We start from the raw sequence: 18,610 nt of genomic DNA, 5'->3' as shown, positions 1-18,610 counted from the left end.
GAGGCGACTCCGGGATGCTGGCCTTCAGGGCAGAGTGGCAAAGAAAAAACCATATCTGAGACTGGCCAATAAAAGAAAAAGATTAATATGGGCAAAAGAACACAGACATTGGACAGAGGAAGATTGGAAAAAAGTGTTATGGACGGACGAATCAAAGTTTGAGGTGTTTGGATCACACAGAAGAACATTTGTGAGACGCAGAACAACTGAAAAGATGCTGGAAGAGTGCCTGACACCATCTGTCAAGCAAGGTGGGGGTAACGTGATGGTATGGGGTTGCTTTGGTGCTGGTAAGGTGGGAGATTTGTTCAAGGTAAAAGGGATTTTGAATAAGGAAGGCTATCACTCCATTTTGCAACGCCATGCCATACCCTGTGGACAGCGCTTGATTGGAGCCAATTTCATCCTACAACAGGACAATGACCCAAAGCACACCTCCAAATTGTGCAAGAACTATTTAGAGAAGAAGCAGGCAGCTGGTATTCTATCTGTAATGGAGTGGCCAGCGCAGTCACCAGATCTAAACCCCATTGAGCTGTTGTGGGAGCAGCTTGACCGTATGGTACGCAAGAAGTGCCCATCCAGCCAATCCAACTTGTGGGAGGTGCTTCTAGAAGTGTGGGGTGAAATTTCTCCAGATTACCTCAACAAATTAACAGCTAGAATGCCAAAGGTCTGCAATGCTGTCATTGCTGCAAATGGAGGATTCTTTGACGAAAGCAAAGTTTGAAGGAAAAAATTATTATTTCAAATACAAATCATTATTTCTAACCTTATCAATGTCTTGACTATATTTTCTATTCATTTTAAAACTCATGTGGTAAATAAAAGTGTGACTTTTCATGGAAAACACAAAATTGTCTGGGTGACCCCAAACTTTTGAACGGTAGTGTACATCTGACATTTTTTGTCATTTCTACTCTATTCTAGTCTAGACTTTTTTTTAAAGTTATGTGCAAAATTATAAGTTATTCTAAAGAATATTTCCCTTCCCCTAGAAAAATAGTAAGCATCTTGTAAACACAAACCACACTTTTTTTTTTTGCTTCAAAGTGCACAGAAATTGACGCACTGCAAGTTATTCAGCAATATTTTTAAAGGATAGCCCTAATTATTGTTGGGAATGACAAAATGTTTGTTTGGAACAGTTCTATATGTTAAATGCAGTTCTTCTAAACGAGTATTATATTCCCTTTGGTTATAGGTTCGGCTGGCAAACACAGACGCTGCTTATATTTTCATTATTTCTCTCTTCAAACTCCTAGTTCAGTATTAAAAGCATTACAATACATTGAATAAAATAATACTGGAAATACTTATGGGGGAAATAACGGAAATGCATGACCATAAGCACAGCACTTGTGCATAGTACAGATTATTTAACCACGAAAACAATTAATGCATACATTAGTAATTAGCTCATGATATTGTCCATGATGCTGCACTCGCAAGTTCGGCCATCAATCTTTTGGTGGAGCATAACAAATGAGATGTAAGGCGTCACTACACCCCACATTAACAGACCAATACATCCACGAATGGTATTACCTTATAACCTGCGGACCTCTGTTTAGTTGATGAAATAGGACAGGAGAGCCATTTTTAGGAAGAATCATTCAGGATGAGGATCTTCAAACGACCCCGAGACGAGTCTACAAGGCAAAGAGGGCATCTTCTGTTCGTTCGGCCTTCTTCTGAGATCCAACAGGGGCAGGGGCGGGGTGAGCTGGGCTAGCCCCAGGAGGTGATGTGTCTACCACCTTCGCTCGCTCCTCCAGGAACTTGTCAAACTCTGAAAGAAACACGTAGGCATGCCACAGTGAGGAATCTTACATGAATTATTAGACGGGAGCAAATGAATAAAATGATAAATGACTTTGTGGTACCTTCACTGGTTACGCCTTCATCTGCCGTATCACCTTTCTAGGAACCAAAAAACGGATTATTGAGGGCTTTGTGAAATGAACCATACAGTATTTTCTCAAATGAACGCCTCCTTTATTGTACATTTTCGCTACATAAACATGTTCAAGAATATAAGGCATTCAGACGACTCATTCAAACATGTAGCAGTGATATCTAGCATTCTAAACTGGTCACTAGGTGTCCGTAATGTAACGGTAATAGTTAGTGAGACACTCGGAACAACAGGCTTTTATTGCACGTATGAATGATCTGACAATAATCCCTAACAATGGCAACTGATGTGGTTGAAACCCACGTCAAACTAAAATCTAATCTAAATCCCCAACATCACTTCCTGTCCGCAGGCATCGGAACACAACAACACGCACAGCGCAAGTCTTTCTCGCGTATTTTCTCTGATTATGTCTACTATATTGGGTGATACTGGGGTGTTATGTTATGTCTAGGCGGCTCTAAAATGTTAAAAACCATATTTAGAAAGCCCGCAAACAGGTTTTCTATATGATAACTCCAAAAATATTCAATTCATAAATAAGGATCATACTTAGGTCTGGATAAACAAGGGACTACTGTTTACCAAATATTAACAATTATGCATATAATATTTTTAAGTGCAATTATTTTAGTAAAAAAAAACATATTACATAATAACTAATATTACACATATCAAGTACTGAAGGGGACCTATTATGCAATTTTTTGGCCCTTCGTATGGAGTTGTGGACTCCTATAGAGCAGCTACACACAATAACCAGCACAGAAAGCTGTCTAGCTCTTCCAGAATCTGCACCTATCCCAGCTGTATTTCCTTGGCTTTCCAAAACGATCTACCCGTTTGGTCGCACTCCGTGCTCTGTGAAATCTTCACAACACAGTAGAGCGGGGGAGAGCAAGTTGACGTCTTATATTCGGGAACACCCATATAAGGAAGTCGGGCTCACTATGACACCACAGGGAACCAGTGTTAGAAAAAAACTGCGAAACTGAGTGTTCCGAGCCATCCCAAACGTCTTTCAGGGCTCACTTCCAAATGTGTGAACATCATTATCTGACATTTTGGCATCGTTTAACACGATAATACAACATTCTAACTACTTTTATTCGCTCAGAAAAGTGAAAAAAAGCATAATAGACCCCCTTTAAATAAAAATGCCCGTCTCTCTCTGCAGTTGAGTAAACCCTGAGCTACTATTTGTGGAAGGTAATACAGTATGCATGATGTCGCATCATCCTAGCATCAGAAAAATAGTAACATTAAAGGTTGTTGAAGAACCGAATCCACATGGACTTTCTCTTAAGCCCACTGACACAAATCCACCATGCATAAAGCTCAGTAGAGAATAAACACTCAGTAGACACTTCATTAGGTACTACAATGTCATCTAATGAGATCCAAGGTATGAATATTTTGGTTACACGATTTAGCTACATATAAGAGGGACAAAACAACAGAATCCCAGTATGATACCATCTAATTTCAACATCAAGAATAAAATGACCGTTATTATTTTTTGATACAACCCCCATGACATTGTACATGTGTACTTAATATAGCGTCCAGTAAGCCAAGCCTTACGTTTATTTACTGTGATGTCGGTCATTGGTGGAAATACAGTGAGATGAGTGAGAATAAAAAAAAGTTGGTGTGAAGTTAGATGAAAATGTTTTGTGAGATGCATGAATGGATGGAGGAGAGAAAAAAAAGAGAGGGGGCAGAAGAAAACAAAACACACACAAAAAAAAAAAAGATTTAAATCAAGGTAAATCAAGTCTCACCACGTCAGCACAGAGCCACTCCTCTATGTCATCCATGACAGAGGACTGCGATACAGGGATCTACGGAGCAAAGCCATGGGCAAACCACGGAGCCCAGCCCACAAAACCACACACACACACACACACACACACACACAACACAATAGACAATCACATCATCACACAATGAAAACAAATCAACACACACACATACAAATAAAAAGAAGAGGAATCATAACTCAAATCAAAAACACCAAACACAACAAGTTACCCCAAAAAGAGGAGTTCCCATGTTGTTTGAGTTGTTATTAGCTCCGTGCTAACACCGCCTAGAACAGCTGCCCGCTAATGTTAATTATTCCACATCATTAGGGGATTAGCATCACTTCAACCTAATTAAGAGATGGATTGGATGAGACAAGCAGTGACAAGACACCTGAAGCACACAAATGCAGGATCGTGATGGTTAAGTGACACTGCGGATGTCATGTGTGTGTGTGTGTTAGAAACTAATGCTTTTCACCCTGAAAGAAAAATCAGTGGAATCAACCAAAATGAAGAAAAACGTCAGAAGAGATGAAGAATATACGGTACAGGCCAAAAGTTTGGACACAAACAACACAACTCATGGTCCCATCCCCATTAATAAGGCAAGAAATTCCATTAAGTAACTTTTTTTTAAATTACATAATTCCACGTGTTCATTAATTGTTTTGATGCCTTCAGTGAGAATCTACTAACAAAAATACATTGAATGAGAAGGTGTGTCCAAACTTTTTACTGTACATCATAAGTAACAGTAAGTGGAACCATATTCCAGCGGCCATTGTTATCCAAGTTAAGAGGTTGTTTTTCTACAGTTAATTTATGTTATGTAGCGGTGGTATCTGTAGTCTTGATTTAGTGCAGGGCTATTCAACTGGTGGCCCGAGGGCCATATCCAGCCATGAATGACATCATAGTGGCCAGTGAGTTGAATCTGTGAGTTCAGTAAGTTGGATCTTTTAATAGTGTTTTTCTAGTCGGTGCTAGTTTAGTCTTATAGAGGATCTTTGCAAGAGGTGCTTAAAAACGTAAAACCTAGCATTTATGTAGTAAGTGGTTTCAAAACATAAGATCACTTTTTTACAGTTAGTCCATCTTATACAGGGTCTTTATTCTTGGTTCTGTTTGCAGTAAGTACTTAAAATCAGCAGAGCGCTCCTGTCACAATACAAAGGATCTTTGAATGTTTTTTGCAGTCTGTGCTTAAAAACATATGACCACTCGAGGGTATTTTGAGTAGTGTTTACCAGTAAGAGTGTAAAATACAGGATCTTTGACCGTGAAAATGAGGCTCCCAGAATAATTTAGTTGAATAACCCTGTTTTAGTGTCTTTATGAATGGATGGCTCAAGATGAGACGGGTCCAGTAACGGCCATTTAATCCATTAGGGAAGAGGGGGATTTAAAGTGGAAGGTGTCAGTAACTGTACAACACCCATGTCCATACAGTACAACAGTGGTGGGCAATATAACCAATGCTTTGTAGTCATTCAATGAAATAAATACTTCATGATGACCAAAAAAATCTACATCAACATTCTCTAACTAGTGAACAAAAAAAGGAATTAGTTGTGTATTATCATATTACCCATCACCAGAGGCCAACATCTGTTTACAGACAGGAATGTGGGAAAGGGAAGGCTAGTTTAGGGGCTAAAAATGAACAGCGGTGGATTATCGATGTGGCCAAATGAAGCAGGTGGTAATGGTGGACACGGTAGTGGTGGTAGTGGTGGTGGCAAGTGGGGTGGGAGTAGGAGGAGGACACACTAAGGATGGAGTCCTCACCATTCCTTGGGTAATAAGCCAGCTGTCTATGGGCAGCTCCTGATCTGCTGGGTTATCATCCCCTTTTACCCTCAGCTGAATCAACAACAGAAATATACCTTAACTCAAAGAAAAGACGCAGATATAGCACAGACGTGACTCTTTCAGGAGGAAATGGTTCATTTAGTCAAGATGGAAATGAGGGGAAAAAAGAGGGGGCGAACAAAATCAACTTTATGATGTATATGTCACCCGACCTTGAAAATACAACCTTGAAAATAAGACTGTGCATGTCTGCGTGTGTGTTTGGAGGCTCATATTCCAAAACATTACATGCACATGCAGCTACACCACATGGACATAACTACTGGGACACATGGTACTTAGGAAGTAAAAAAACAACATTGTCTAGTGCACTCACCCCTCCTGTGTTCTGCTGTCTGATATCCAGAGCCGAGGCCAGACCGCCCAGAGCCTGGGGGTCCTCATACTTGACACTGTGCACAATAACAAACATAGATAAAGCTACTTTGCTTTAGTAGCTAAACAAATGAAATATACTTACTTTTGTAAGTACAATATGTACAGGATGTAGTAGTATGTATACTATAACTGTGTTGTCCCAAATCAATTACTGTTGTTATGCAGTTACCGTAAATGACCATAACAATATTTTTCTACTTCCTCTTTTGTTTTTCTTCTCACGCTCTTAATTGTAACCACTGAAGTTAGTCCCTCCCTTCCCGATACGGAGCCAAGAAGGCAATGATTGAGGGTGGTTAAAGTACTGACTTATGCACTCAATGTGTAAGTATGTAAGTGTGCAGATTAGGACACAGACGCTGTATTACTTCCATGTAAATGTAGACATACTTCTTCCGCTGTTCAGCCAGAGAGCTGCTCCTTGTCTGGGCAAACATGTCAAAGTCATCTTGTTTGTGACTTGGGAGACTGACAGGGCCGACATCTGCAACAAGGTAGGAAGACAGCAGGGAAGTGGAATGAGGAAGGAAAAAGCAGGTGTGGAACAATTAAGGACGTAAGCTCACAAACAAGAAATGAAACTAAATAACACTGCAATATGTGCAGCAAGTATAATTATATAATTACTAGTGATGCACACTTTCTTTTCAAGCCGATACCGATAAATTCCTGCCTCTCAAGACTGATACTAATAACTTTTTATTTATTCATTCATTCATTTTCTACCGCTTATCCTCACGAGGGTTGCGGGGGTGCTGGAGCCTATCCCAGCTGTCTTCGGGCGAGTGGCGGGGTAAACCCTGGACTGGTGGCCAGCCAATCACAGGGCACATATAGACAAACAACCATTCACACTCACATCCATACCTGTGGACAATTTGGAGTCGCCAATTAACCTAGCATGTTTTTGGAATGTGGGAGGAAACCGGAGTACCCGGAGAAAACCCACGCATGCACGGGGAGAACATGCAAACTCCACACAGAGATGGCCAAGGGTGGAATCGAACACAGGTATCCTAGCTGTGTGGCCTGCGTGCTAACCACTCGGTCCACCGTGCAGCCGAATAACTTTTTAGATCAATTATTTTTTACATTTTATAACTATGCTGTGGATGTGTTGTGTTTTCGTTTCGTTGTACCAAGAGCAAGGATGTCATTCTGTTTGATGACCACCTATATATAGATGGCCCTTCCACCAATTTCTTTTAACCCAAATAGTTTGCACATCTCAGCTTATGAGACAAGGTGTTATTTACCGTATTTTCTGGACTATAAGTCGCTCCGGAGTATAAGTCGCACAAGGCCAAAAATGCATCATTAGGTAAACAAAAAACATACATAAGTCGCAATGGATTATAAGTCGCATTTTTTGTGGGTAATTTATTTTGCAAACTACTTGACCAAAACAGACATCACGTCCTCTTGGAAGGCAAGTTCTAACAATAAAAGAATAGAGAACAGGCTGAAAAGGTGTAAGATATGCTAACAAAATGGTTATTCAGCTATACGAAAAATAAACAAAAGGTGTCTGGTGTTTATCTAACATAGTCAGTTTTTTCATTCATAAGTCGCTCTGGAGTATAGGTTGCAGGAACAGCCAACCCATGAAAAAAAGTGTGACTTATAGTCTGGAAAATACGTTATTATACTATGTGTGATACCTATGGTCATCACAAATCATGCTTGTTCTTACCAAGGCCAGCCAATGCAGAGGAGAGTGAGGCTGCAGCAGGGTGATGGGCTGGGGAGGCAGTGGTCCCTGCAGTGCCGTTCGGGGGCGAGCTGGATGTGATTTTCGGTGTGACCACAGCAGGGGAGCCCGGACCCAGGTCTATCAGGTTGTCATCTGTGGCCTCTGTCAACATCTGAACAAAATGAGAGTGATAAGTCAGTTATTCAGAGAATTAGATAATAATGTTTACATTAAAGGCAGTGCGATGTGACTGGAATGAATACATTGTTGTGGTCAGGAATGTATAGGACTGGATGCACAGATACAGGAAAAAGAAAGCAGGAGGATTGGGAGGAACCTAACAAGCTAGGGTGTTTTTTTCATGTGTATTTCTCGACTTGCAAAATTATACTTGCCTCCATCAGCTAGCCACAATACAAACAGACAGAGCACACAGACACATCAACAGAATGCACTCCCACTCTTCTGGCACATGACAAATGTACCCTCCAAAACAGCAGATTGCAAACTTGGCCTTGTAGTATTATCTGAATCACACAATGGAGTTGCTGTGAGCGGTGTTCTTTAATGCTACATGGACTTGATTTGGCTGTATTTTCACATAGTAAATATGCAAATGTAGTGCTCTTAATATGCAAATAAACAACATGAGTGTTTGAGTACCTGATGACAACACTCACCCCTTTGCTCTGAGCACCTCTTCCCGTCCTGAACCTCTCATACCTATGAACACAACAAACAAGTTGCAGACAACTGACAGTGCTGACTACATGTCGGCTTTGACTTGACCATACCTCTCGTAGCGGAGGAATATGTTGTTGAGGTCGTCGTTGACATGCAGCAGCTCCTCGGTCACTTCCTCATTAGACACACGGGAGATCAGTTCGACGACTCGCTGCTGCATGGCTCTGCATGTCCGATGAAGCTCCTTAATGTGGGGAGACATTTATACACCCTTATTGATCATGCCTGTGTGCAAGGCATATCCAATACAGTGTCCAGCAAGTAAATATGCACAAAATGTGTTAAAATTATGAACAAAGTCACCAAAGTTAATAAATTTAATATATTTCAAAAAGTTTAAATGCCACCTGCAGCAATTTTACTTGACTACAACATACTGATTGTTGATTGGGGGAGTGAAAAGTGTTAATGGTACACTACTCCCCCTAGTGGCTGTGATACATATGAAACCATGGACACATTTAGCAAAATGAACCAAGCTCTCTGTGCTTTATCATACCTGTAGCAGTTCTAGATCGGAGTGATCCTCCTGGCCCGGCACCATCTCTGTGAGCATCTCTGACAAAACTTTAACGTTTCCTCTCACTACGTCCAACTCGCTACGTAACCTGCCGACCTACAAGCAGGGAGGATGATTTTAAAACAAAAATGGAGGAGGAAAACTTTCACTGTCATTGTTTGTCACCTGTTCAGGGGTTGCAGTGATGGGACCATGTGGCGAGACGTGAACGGCAGGTGAATTTGCGGCAGGTTTAGGAGATGCAGAAGCAGCAGTGCTGGTGGCTGCAGGGGCCAGATACTTGATCATGGCCGGGTCCACCTCTGGGGTTCCCTGAGTGCATAAAAAAGATAAATACCTACAATACATGAATGCATATTCGCACACATCTTTACCCGCTGCGGTGTGTGGATGGGGGATAATGCATCCAGATCTGCCATGGGGAACTCGATGCCCTTTCTTTTCAGTTCTTCATAGATGTGGACCACCCCGGTAAGATCAGGACTACTTCGGAATGCATCAGCCCAGGCCTGGCACACAATAGGATTTACAGAATAATATTTATTGCCCATGCTGGTATGCTGCCTTATTAAAACAATTTCTACCACAAGAGGCAGCACTGAGTTACTTGTGTGAGGTCACCTTAACAGAACAAGACCACCCGTTTTATTAATTTAGAATATAGATTTAGAATATAGACTATATCATTATTTTAATTGAAATAAACAATGTGTCTTATATTTGACTGTGATTAAACAAAAATATATTAAAAAGTTTTAAATATTAATAAAATATATATTTTTACATATTTTATTGACACTTAAATTCTTTTGATAATTTTTAAGAAATTAAATGCATCAAATATAGACTTTAATAGTTTTTAAAATGTATACAAATGCATGCAAAAAAGGCCTGGTCAGTGACATCTACCATAGTTTTACATATTCTTTTATATAGATATGAATATATAAATAAAATGCTGTTCTTTTGTTGTTTCAACTGAAAATTAATAAATCGGCCGCTGCTAGAATAGCAAGCTACTAAGCTCTTGTTAGCCTCTCCAATTTACTTAAACATAAGAAAGTGTTTCAACCGGAGTGGGAGCGGAGGACAAAAATGTACCACTTCCACACAGAGTGAGAGGATAGCTTTTTTTCCCCCACTCAATCTCAGCTATGGTATGTAGGCTCGGCCTTGCTGGCTAAGCAGCTAGTCTCCATACAAGGTAATTTAATCTAACATAACATTTGACGCATCGTCATAATTATTTTTTGGGAAACCGCGATAGAGTGAGAGAGGGATATTCAAAACACAATAGAGGCACGACTGTACACTCGCAGTAAGTATTTTTCTACTTGTGTACCTGTATGAGAGACAGCACTTTGTCCTGCACAATGGTAGGAGGATTCGCCTTGGGTGAGATGATTTTAACCAAAACCCCATCGATAAAATCTCTGTGGGCCACCTGAACGTGAAACCTGTGGCCGCAATTCTTCACACACGTCTCCACAACCTGCACAGTAAGAAAACATGGAAACACATGGATTGAAATTATCACTTTTGAATGGAATTCTAGCGACATGTCTCACCGTTAGCGCCAGCATGACTTCACGGTAATTCTTGTTGCCACTGAGTCGTTTCTTCAATGCCCGCATGGCATCTTTTGGTCTGAAGGGAACACATACACACACACATCAACTTGGCTGAAAGACACATTGATGTCAAAATAACAGATGAGCAGTTGAGATGTGTGACTGCTACATAGTGAAGACATCACACCATCTGGTTGTCTCTATTTTCTCCTCAGGCGACACCACCACTGTCCATGCATGAAGAGTCCAGCTTGGCTCTATGCCTGCGATGGCATTGCTGAACAGACTTTTAATATGCTTTTACAAACCCCGTTCATATTTGAAGCTGCTGAATGGATTTTTAAAAATTGATTATATCACACATAGTCATTTTCAGTTGCAGAATCACCTGAACTTCATTGACCAACTTGCTGAATATGCAGACGTGTGTCTGTATATGTGTGACAGAGGGCCCTGTGTTGCTAGCTTAAACAATGACTGGATGTGTGTATATATGTAGGCATGAGAAATGTGAAAAGATGGCATTGTAAAAAAAAATGTAACATTTTTGATGAGAAATTAATCACTGCAACATTGCAAAGTGCTGCTCTTTTGCTTGCTCCCTGCCCTGACTTATAATAAATATAGTTATTGTCTCATACACACAGGAGATCTCATAATAACTATTTGATTTGGTGTCACCTATTGCAAACAAAAGGCTTTCTGTGCTTGGCTGTGTACTATTTGCCTGAGTCAGCCAGTAAAACAAAGAGAGCTCCATAATAAACTGACGTGGGCTCAAGAAGAATACCACATTTTTGTGAGTTGGAACCACACACTGGTTTACAGAGATAAGGTGCTAAAGTGCTCACCCCTCGTCTGTCTCATTTATGATGTCGCAGATTTCCATGTTGAGGGCCCAGTCTTCATTCTGTAGGCCTCCGTCAGTGGCCCTCTCTGAAGGAAGAAACAACAAAAAAAAAAACATACTTACACACTGTAAGTGAATTCATATTTCCTCTCAATGAACCGCAGCTCTCCTTCACTCCAGCAGCCCCCGACCATGACACGATCTATGCAACAAATCCAATGCTGGGTCTAATTGATGCTGAATTGGAGCCAACAACGCCATAGACTTAAACCATCACATGGTTCACAGCGAGAGTAAACTGTTGGGTAAGCAAATCAGCATGGGGCAGTCGCCTTTAATGTGGATAAGTGCAAGAAGAAAAGTGTGCTTAGATGGTGGATTAGATGAGTTTGGACAAGAAAGAGTAGACAAGGAGACAAGCCCGTCTACTCTACATACAAAACAAACATGAGTTGTAGCTTTGTGTTGGGCTGTACTGGCTGTGGTAACCCATGTAATCTCATAAAGTGGATTGTCAGGTAGAGGACACAGCATTGGGCCATACTGCAAATGCGTCTTCATGTGAGACAGACAATCAGATGACCCTTAGAATGCGTTCACTCATAGTGAGAGTTGTGTCCCACCACCGGTGCTGGGAAGAAGCGAGACCCCACCAGTGGAGTCAGATGATTACGAGGCTTAACAGTGGCAGGCGGTACCATGCGGTGACAACGAGGCTCCTGTTGCTGACTCCACTTGATTTTGTCACCATCACTACTCTTTTCTTTGCTTGCTGTCACACTTCCAACATGGACTAATGTCAAGCACCATTTGGCTGCCAAAACTCAACATGGGATTAAGAAGATTAAATGGTTAGAGTGGTAAACTTTTCCAATCTTGCTTAAGAATTATCCAAAATAAACTGTATGCAAACAACAAACCTTAGAATGCATTATGATTAACTTCTCATTGTAATGTCACAAACTAAAACTGTTGAAATAACTTTTTCTGTAGGTTTTGTTTTTTTTTTAACCATTATCAACTATAGATGAGCATAAACATCAGATTGGTCATTATTTGAAAAATTCACCACTGATGAATTGCATTAATGAGAGCAAATGGAGTGCACTACTGGGCTGCAGCCAGCAGAGGCGCTGTGGATTCGCTCTCTATTAGTTTGTCTGAAGAAGAAAGATATGTCAACTATGGGAAATTTGGTGTGAAAATGAACACATAGAGAGGTAATATTTATACTGGACACATCTCCCATGATGACGCAGTGCATTTCTACCGCACTGCAAACTAAAATAACATTTTGCATTGAATCGTATTAGCTGGCGCAAGCCTTCATAATAATATGGTGGCATATGTTGTATATGGACTTGAAGCTAACTTTTGAAAACTATAATTCCCTTTCAATTTATCACCATAAAATGAACACGTGGCTATGTCAGTGTGAGCATACAGTATGTTTAGTTCATTAATGTACTTATATAGGAATATAGTCGAGTCTTTAAAGGCAAAAATGTTAGCTAGAAGCCCATTATTGTGAGATGACGTTTGCAGCAAGAAGCTAGCAATTTCTATTGTAGTTAGTCGTCACCAATATGTTCGCCCACGTATATATTTAATCGCGAACGTCACCGCATAGCAAATAAATGTTTTTAAAGGCTGACGTACCTATGCATTGACCCACTGGAGTACTGTACGGATTCCCCAGTAAGAACTCCATCTTTGCAACAAACAATCCGCTTGAGGATGACAGGCGGAGGCCCACGGGATGTGCACTTAAGCCCCGCCCTTACAGCAATCCAATTGGAAAACACATATCACCACCTTCAATATGTATGGCTAAAAGGATTGTCAGTCATGTTTAGTGTCCCAAGCCGTCGAGGCGAATTTTATCCGTATAAATTGGAATTGCAATTTAATTTTAAAACGACACACTTGTGTCATATTAAAAGTGTCAATAAAAAAGATGTAAGAAATTCCATTGAAGGCATTTTACATTTGAAGTGTGATTGAAATGTATCCTAGATTGACGTGGACGCATTTTATTTACGAGTGTACTTGAACGCAGCCGGCAGTTGCTATGTGACTGCTTGTAAACAAGAGGAAGGGTGAGGCGCTTTAGTTTACATTTAGCAAAAACAGTTAACTGTAACTTATTGTGACGTTTACGTACATCATATTTCATAATTCCAGTTAGCTATATCTTGTGCTCAAGGCAATAAAGCATGTTATCGAATTCTTGATATATTTTTATTTACCTAATTGCTAGCAAGTAATGTTAGGAATACTGTGGCATGAACTAGGTCTTCAGTTTGATAATTCCTACTTTGTTTTCAAAAGCAGGTATTCCAGCAAGTGCAGTCATGTGCGCCAGCAAAGAACCCCCTAAGATGAGCTGCTATCATGGGGTATCTAAACCCATTTATATTGACGAGGAGCTTCTACAGGTGGCAGTTCTGGAGCAAGGTCTTCAAGAGCCAGCTCAACGTATTATTGAAGAAGAGGGAATCCAGTTTAAAGAGGCCCGCAGGTTGATTCTGGAATACAGAAGTGAGTGCAAAACATGCAATGTGGTTCATATATGGAGTTAGATAAATTATAGTTACATTTCTTTCCAAGACATCCAGAAGATCGACCACCTATGGGAGTTCTCGTCATTAACCAAGCTCAATTTGAACAACAACTTCATAAAGAAGATGGAGGGATTAGACCATCTCGTCAATCTAAAATGGCTCAGTAAGATCCCATTTGCATTCAAACATGAAATAAACCTCCACGTAACAACAATTTTGTTTTCTAGATCTGTCCTTTAACAACATTGAGAAAATCGAGGGTTTGGAGGGTCTTCAGAAGCTGGAAGTGCTTAAGTTGTCCAGTAACAGGATTTCTTTGATTGAAAACATGGACAGTCTTGTGGAGCTCACTATTTTATGTCTTGCAAACAACCTCCTCCAACACTTGGACAATGTAATGCAGCAAAACAACAAAAGAACATATTTTGAAACTTTTTGCTAACCCAGCATTTTTTGAAGGTGGTTTACCTCAGGAAGTTCAAGAAACTGTTCACCCTCAATATCTATGGAAATCCCATCCCTGAGGAGAACTCGGAGGATAAATACCAGCTTTTCATTGCTGCTTACTTTCAACAACTGAAGTTCCTGAACAACATTTCCATCAGTGAGGATATAGTAAGTATAACAAGTGCACGCATTTCATAACTTTACATTTAATAGCTACTGTTTTGGATGTGCAGAGAAATAGGGCATCCATTAAGTACAACCTCGACATTGAGAAGATGAACCATAGGGAGTTACAGGGGCAGCAAGCTGCTGAGGAACAGCGGAAACAGGAAGCTGAACTACAACTGCATGAGGTACAGTTAAGGGTCCCATACTACAAATACCTGCACCCTGTGACTATGCACTAGATAGTACTGGTTTGTTTGGTGGTATATATAACAACATAACAATAAGGAGTGGTACAGGTGGGCACAAATATTAGCAACACTGGCATTGTGTTAGCTAGAATGCTAACATTTTAACAGCATCAACAGCCTATTCGCTAAAGAAAAGCAAATTATCAAATTCAAGTCAAGCTTCTTGACTGATAGTTGGAGCTCCAGGATTCATTTTAAGATTTGGAGCTCCGGGATTTATTTTAAGATGTGTAGCAAAGCCTGTTTTAGGGTTGGGTCTGAGTTTTTTTTTTTTTTTAAGCATTCCGTCTTCTTCAGGGGGCATAGATAAAGAAGAAGGTTGTTCCTTCATGACATCATAATTTTAAAATGACCATCTGGAGCAACAAGTGAGGGAGATGATAGATTTTCCTTATGTTTGGTTCTCCTAAACATATTCTAAGGACACATAACTCATCATTACAAAAATAAATTTAGCATACCTTTAAAGACTTTAGCATGAAGTTCCATCTTCACCAATGTTTGTTTCCATGCTGTATCGTTTCAGGATGCCTTTGTGGAGCAGATGAACGGATCTCATCTGTATAACAACATATTCCTAAATGATACAGAAGCAGACAAGCTACACTGCCTCCCAGGGGTAGATGAGTTACTGGAGGAATATCCTTTATCCTCATAAATGAACATAGTATTGTTTGAGTTATAAATTAAGGCACATATTGTTTCTCATATTATATTAGATATAGTGTGTTGGAATTTCTTTGACTGGCCTGTTTACATTCGAGAAGCAAATCACGGATTTTTGCAACCAATTATTTGATATCGGCTTGGCCGAGCATAAGCGACGAGAGGCCGAGATAGACTTGTTCTTCAGGAGACATAAGATGGATGTGACAGAGAGCCAACGGAAAGCATCCAGACTGTTGGCTGATTTTGAGAAGCAACAGAAGCAGGTGAGAAAAATAATAATACAATACTTCATTTTCTACTGCTTATCCTCACGAGGGTCACAGGGGGTGCTGGAGCCTATCCCAGCTGTCTTCGGGCGAGAGGCGGGGTACACCCTGGACTGGTCGCCAGCCAATCACAGGGCACATATAGACAAACAACCATTCACACTCACATTCATACCTATGGACAATTTGGAGTCGCCAATTAACCTAGCATGTTTTTGGAATGTGGGAGGAAACCGGAGTACCCGGAGAAAACCCATGCATGCACGGGGAAAACATGCAAACTCCATGCAGAGATGCCCGAGGGTGGGATTTGAACTGTGATAGCTGTGAGGCCTGTGCTAACCACTCGACCGCCATGCAGCCCCTGGTGTTCGTTCAATGTTCAATATTAATTATTGTGAGTGTAGTTTGCAGTGATTGTACTGAGACTCATATAACTAAATGAGCAAACCAAAATATTAGAAGCAGAAGCAGTTGAACACCACCTAATAGTATTCATATAAACATAAATAGGATTATCGTTAATGTGATCATGAAAGGGAACACGGCGAATAACGTTCAAATGTAAGAATATTTACATATATAATTTATAGATTAATATATTCATTCCTTCATTTTCTACCGCTTATCCTCACGAGGGTCGCGGAGGTTGCTGCAGCCTATACCAGCTGTGATTCATATATTTTATACATTTTTTATTCGGATATAATATGGGCTGCACAGTGGACAAGTGGTTAGCATGCAGGCCCCACAGATAGGAGACCCAAGTTCAATTCCACCCTCGGCCATCTCTGTGTGGAGTTTGCATGTTCTCCCCGTGCATGCGTGGGTTTTCTCCGGGTACTCCGGTTTCCTCCCACATTCCAAAAACATGCTAGGTTAATTGGCGACTCCAAATTGTCCATAGGTATGAATGTGAGTGTGAATGGTTGTTTGTCTATATGTGCCCTGTGATTGGCTGGTGACCAGTCCAGGGTGTACCCCGCCTCTTGCCCAAAGGCTCCAGCACCCCCGCGACCCTCGTAAGGATAAGCTGTAGAAAACGAATGAATGAATATAATGTGTATGTAGTTATTGTTTTCATTCTTATATTACATTTTAATATGTAATGTTTTTTATTAAATTATATAGGGATTAAAATTTAATTAAAATATATAGATTTTTGTTCATGTATATGTTTGGTATGGTCCACTTTTAGATTGAGTCTCTTAGCTGAGTGCAATATCAGACTGATAACCCCTCATAGGGGTCTTCAGGACACACACACACTCACCTAGCACAATCCAAATTGCACAACATGTACATACGACTGATGGAAAACTACTTGGAGATACACAGTAGTGTATTGTTCTCACTTTCCAGACACACGCACACATGCAAACTCAACCTTTCAGGTCTCCGAATATCCCTAACTTGTTGTGCATCGTCAATATTCTGTTTTTCTAGAGAATAGAGGAACTGCAAGAGTTATCAGATGAGAAAGAAAGAAAGAGCAAAGTAGATGCCTGCCACGGTGAAATCAAACTTTTGTGTTACAACCTGATGACAGTGGAGTTTCAACTATACAGCCACATGGAGGTAATCATCATTTTGTCATTGAAAAAGTTTATATATTGGGGGTGGAGTGTACTAGGATAGCTAATCTTTCCAGGAAACCATCAGAAAGTTTGACGGCAACATCTCAGAGATGACGGCTAGCTTCAGTGAAACAGCTCAAGGGATATATCCTTTACATTCTTCCACGTGAGAGAGAGTAAAAGTGTTGTGCATGTGAAAAAGGAGAGATTTATAACTAGGGATGTCCGATATCAGCATAAAAATGTGATATCAGTTGATTGGTATCAGATTTTTTTCTGATCATCCATCCAATCATTTTCTGTACCGCTTATCCTCATGAGGGTCATGGGCATGCTGGAGCCTATTCCAGCTGTCTTTAGGCAAGAGGCGGAGTACACCCTGGACTGGTCGCAGCCAATCACAGGGCACATGTAGACAAACAACCATTCACACCATGCATGTCAATTTTCAGTAAAAAAAACAATATCGGTCATTCATATTTATGACTGTGTCATGTCTAAAGTTGTGTTTCACGCTTAGCTCGTCACAGTTTGTATGAATGACACTGCTACATTATCATTGTTAGAAATGTTCTTAACACATCACACATTTGTCCAATGCCGAGATCTGGAGGACAGCCATCACAAGAATATACAACAGATCGCTAATACTACGCTCGAGATGGTGGCTAAGGGGGAATCTGAGGATGATTTGCCGGACGATGTTCGAATGGTGGGTTTTAGTGTAAATGTTGATTCAAACATCTCTCCCTGGAATGCAAGGTAAATATTGACTGACTAAAACAGGTTACCTTAATCAGTATATGTCTTTATATGTAGTTGTTCTTGGACAAAAACACAGTGATGGACACACTAGCTGCCAGCCATGATAACCATCTGCAGACTATCAATGACAGAGAAACTCAGATGGTTACCCGTGCCGAAGCCTGGAAAGTGGCTCTCATTAAAAGGGTAGGAATTATAAACAACATAAAAATATCAACTGTGGATGCAGATCTCTTCTTTGACGTTTATACATTTGCTTTTATGTAGATTGAAGACACAGAACTTAAACGCAACCGTATGCGCATCGCAGACATCCACAGATATGCAGACTATTTGAGGGGGCAGCTGGACAAGTTCCTGTAATGGAAAAGTTTTACTTGATCTCAATTATAACCTTTTTTATTTATTGTTTTCTCTACACATTCCATAAAAAACTAATTCACTTATTGTTTTTAATCAAATAAAAAATAAAGTGCCTTGCATGTAAGCATCAATGTTTGTCTATAATAAAGTTATTTATTGCAAAACTGACCTTAATCATGAATAAATTAA

At 40.3% G+C, this 18,610-nt stretch overlaps 2 protein-coding genes across 4 annotated transcripts; one reads left to right on the top strand and one right to left on the bottom strand.

The window, feature by feature from the left end:
* Positions 1-898: 898 nt before the first annotated feature.
* On the bottom strand, positions 899-13,178 carry tom1l2a (target of myb1 like 2 membrane trafficking protein a). 3 transcript variants are annotated; one of them, XM_058049024.2, is made up of 16 exons: positions 13,014-13,178; positions 11,356-11,440; positions 10,502-10,580; positions 10,276-10,425; positions 9,308-9,442; positions 9,099-9,245; positions 8,913-9,029; positions 8,464-8,597; positions 8,350-8,392; positions 7,670-7,841; positions 6,367-6,460; positions 5,915-5,990; positions 5,515-5,589; positions 3,703-3,762; positions 1,887-1,923; positions 899-1,792 (listed from the first exon to the last, which is right to left on the bottom strand). In XM_058049024.2, exons 1-16 carry the CDS (start codon positions 13,063-13,065, stop codon positions 1,653-1,655), a joined length of 1,596 nt encoding a protein of 531 aa, XP_057905007.2. In that variant the 5' UTR covers positions 13,066-13,178; the 3' UTR covers positions 899-1,652. The 3 variants fall into 3 exon arrangements, with proteins under 3 accessions (XP_057905007.2, XP_057905012.2, XP_057905010.2); XM_058049029.2 differs by lacking the exon at positions 5,515-5,589; XM_058049027.2 differs by lacking the exons at positions 3,703-3,762; positions 5,515-5,589.
* Positions 13,179-13,514: 336 nt separating this feature from the next.
* On the top strand, positions 13,515-18,516 carry drc3 (dynein regulatory complex subunit 3). The gene is made up of 12 exons (XM_078797436.1): positions 13,515-13,895; positions 13,965-14,081; positions 14,146-14,312; positions 14,378-14,533; positions 14,599-14,718; positions 15,308-15,420; positions 15,539-15,713; positions 17,163-17,294; positions 17,368-17,440; positions 17,884-18,005; positions 18,113-18,244; positions 18,326-18,516. Exons 1-12 carry the CDS (start codon positions 13,709-13,711, stop codon positions 18,419-18,421), a joined length of 1,590 nt encoding a protein of 529 aa, XP_078653562.1. The 5' UTR covers positions 13,515-13,708; the 3' UTR covers positions 18,422-18,516.
* Positions 18,517-18,610: the final 94 nt, after the last annotated feature.

The sequence above is a fragment of the Doryrhamphus excisus genome, linkage group LG16 (assembly GCF_037039965.1).
Source record: "Doryrhamphus excisus strain RoL-2023G ecotype Guam linkage group LG16, RoL_Dexc_Guam_v1.1, whole genome shotgun sequence".
Lineage (NCBI taxonomy): Eukaryota > Metazoa > Chordata > Actinopteri > Syngnathiformes > Syngnathidae > Doryrhamphus > Doryrhamphus excisus.
This window is presented reverse-complemented; position numbering and strand designations above follow the sequence as displayed.

Coding starts and splice junctions, on each gene's coding strand:
- drc3 (XM_078797436.1), top strand. CDS start 13,709: ATGTGCGCCAGCAAAGAACCCCCTAAGATGAGCTGCTATCATGGGGTA. Junction 14,313..14,377: donor TCCTCCAACACTTGGACAAT/GTAATGCAGCAA, acceptor CATTTTTTGAAG/GTGGTTTACCTCAGGAAGTT. Junction 17,441..17,883: donor TGAAACAGCTCAAGGGATAT/ATCCTTTACATT, acceptor CACATCACACAT/TTGTCCAATGCCGAGATCTG.
- tom1l2a (XM_058049024.2), bottom strand. CDS start 13,065: ATGGAGTTCTTACTGGGGAATCCGTACAGTACTCCAGTGGGTCAATGC. Junction 9,246..9,307: donor CCATCCACACACCGCAGCGG/GTAAAGATGTGT, acceptor TTATGCACTCAG/GGAACCCCAGAGGTGGACCC. Junction 7,842..8,349: donor GAGGTGCTCAGAGCAAAGGG/GTGAGTGTTGTC, acceptor CATTTTGTTCAG/ATGTTGACAGAGGCCACAGA.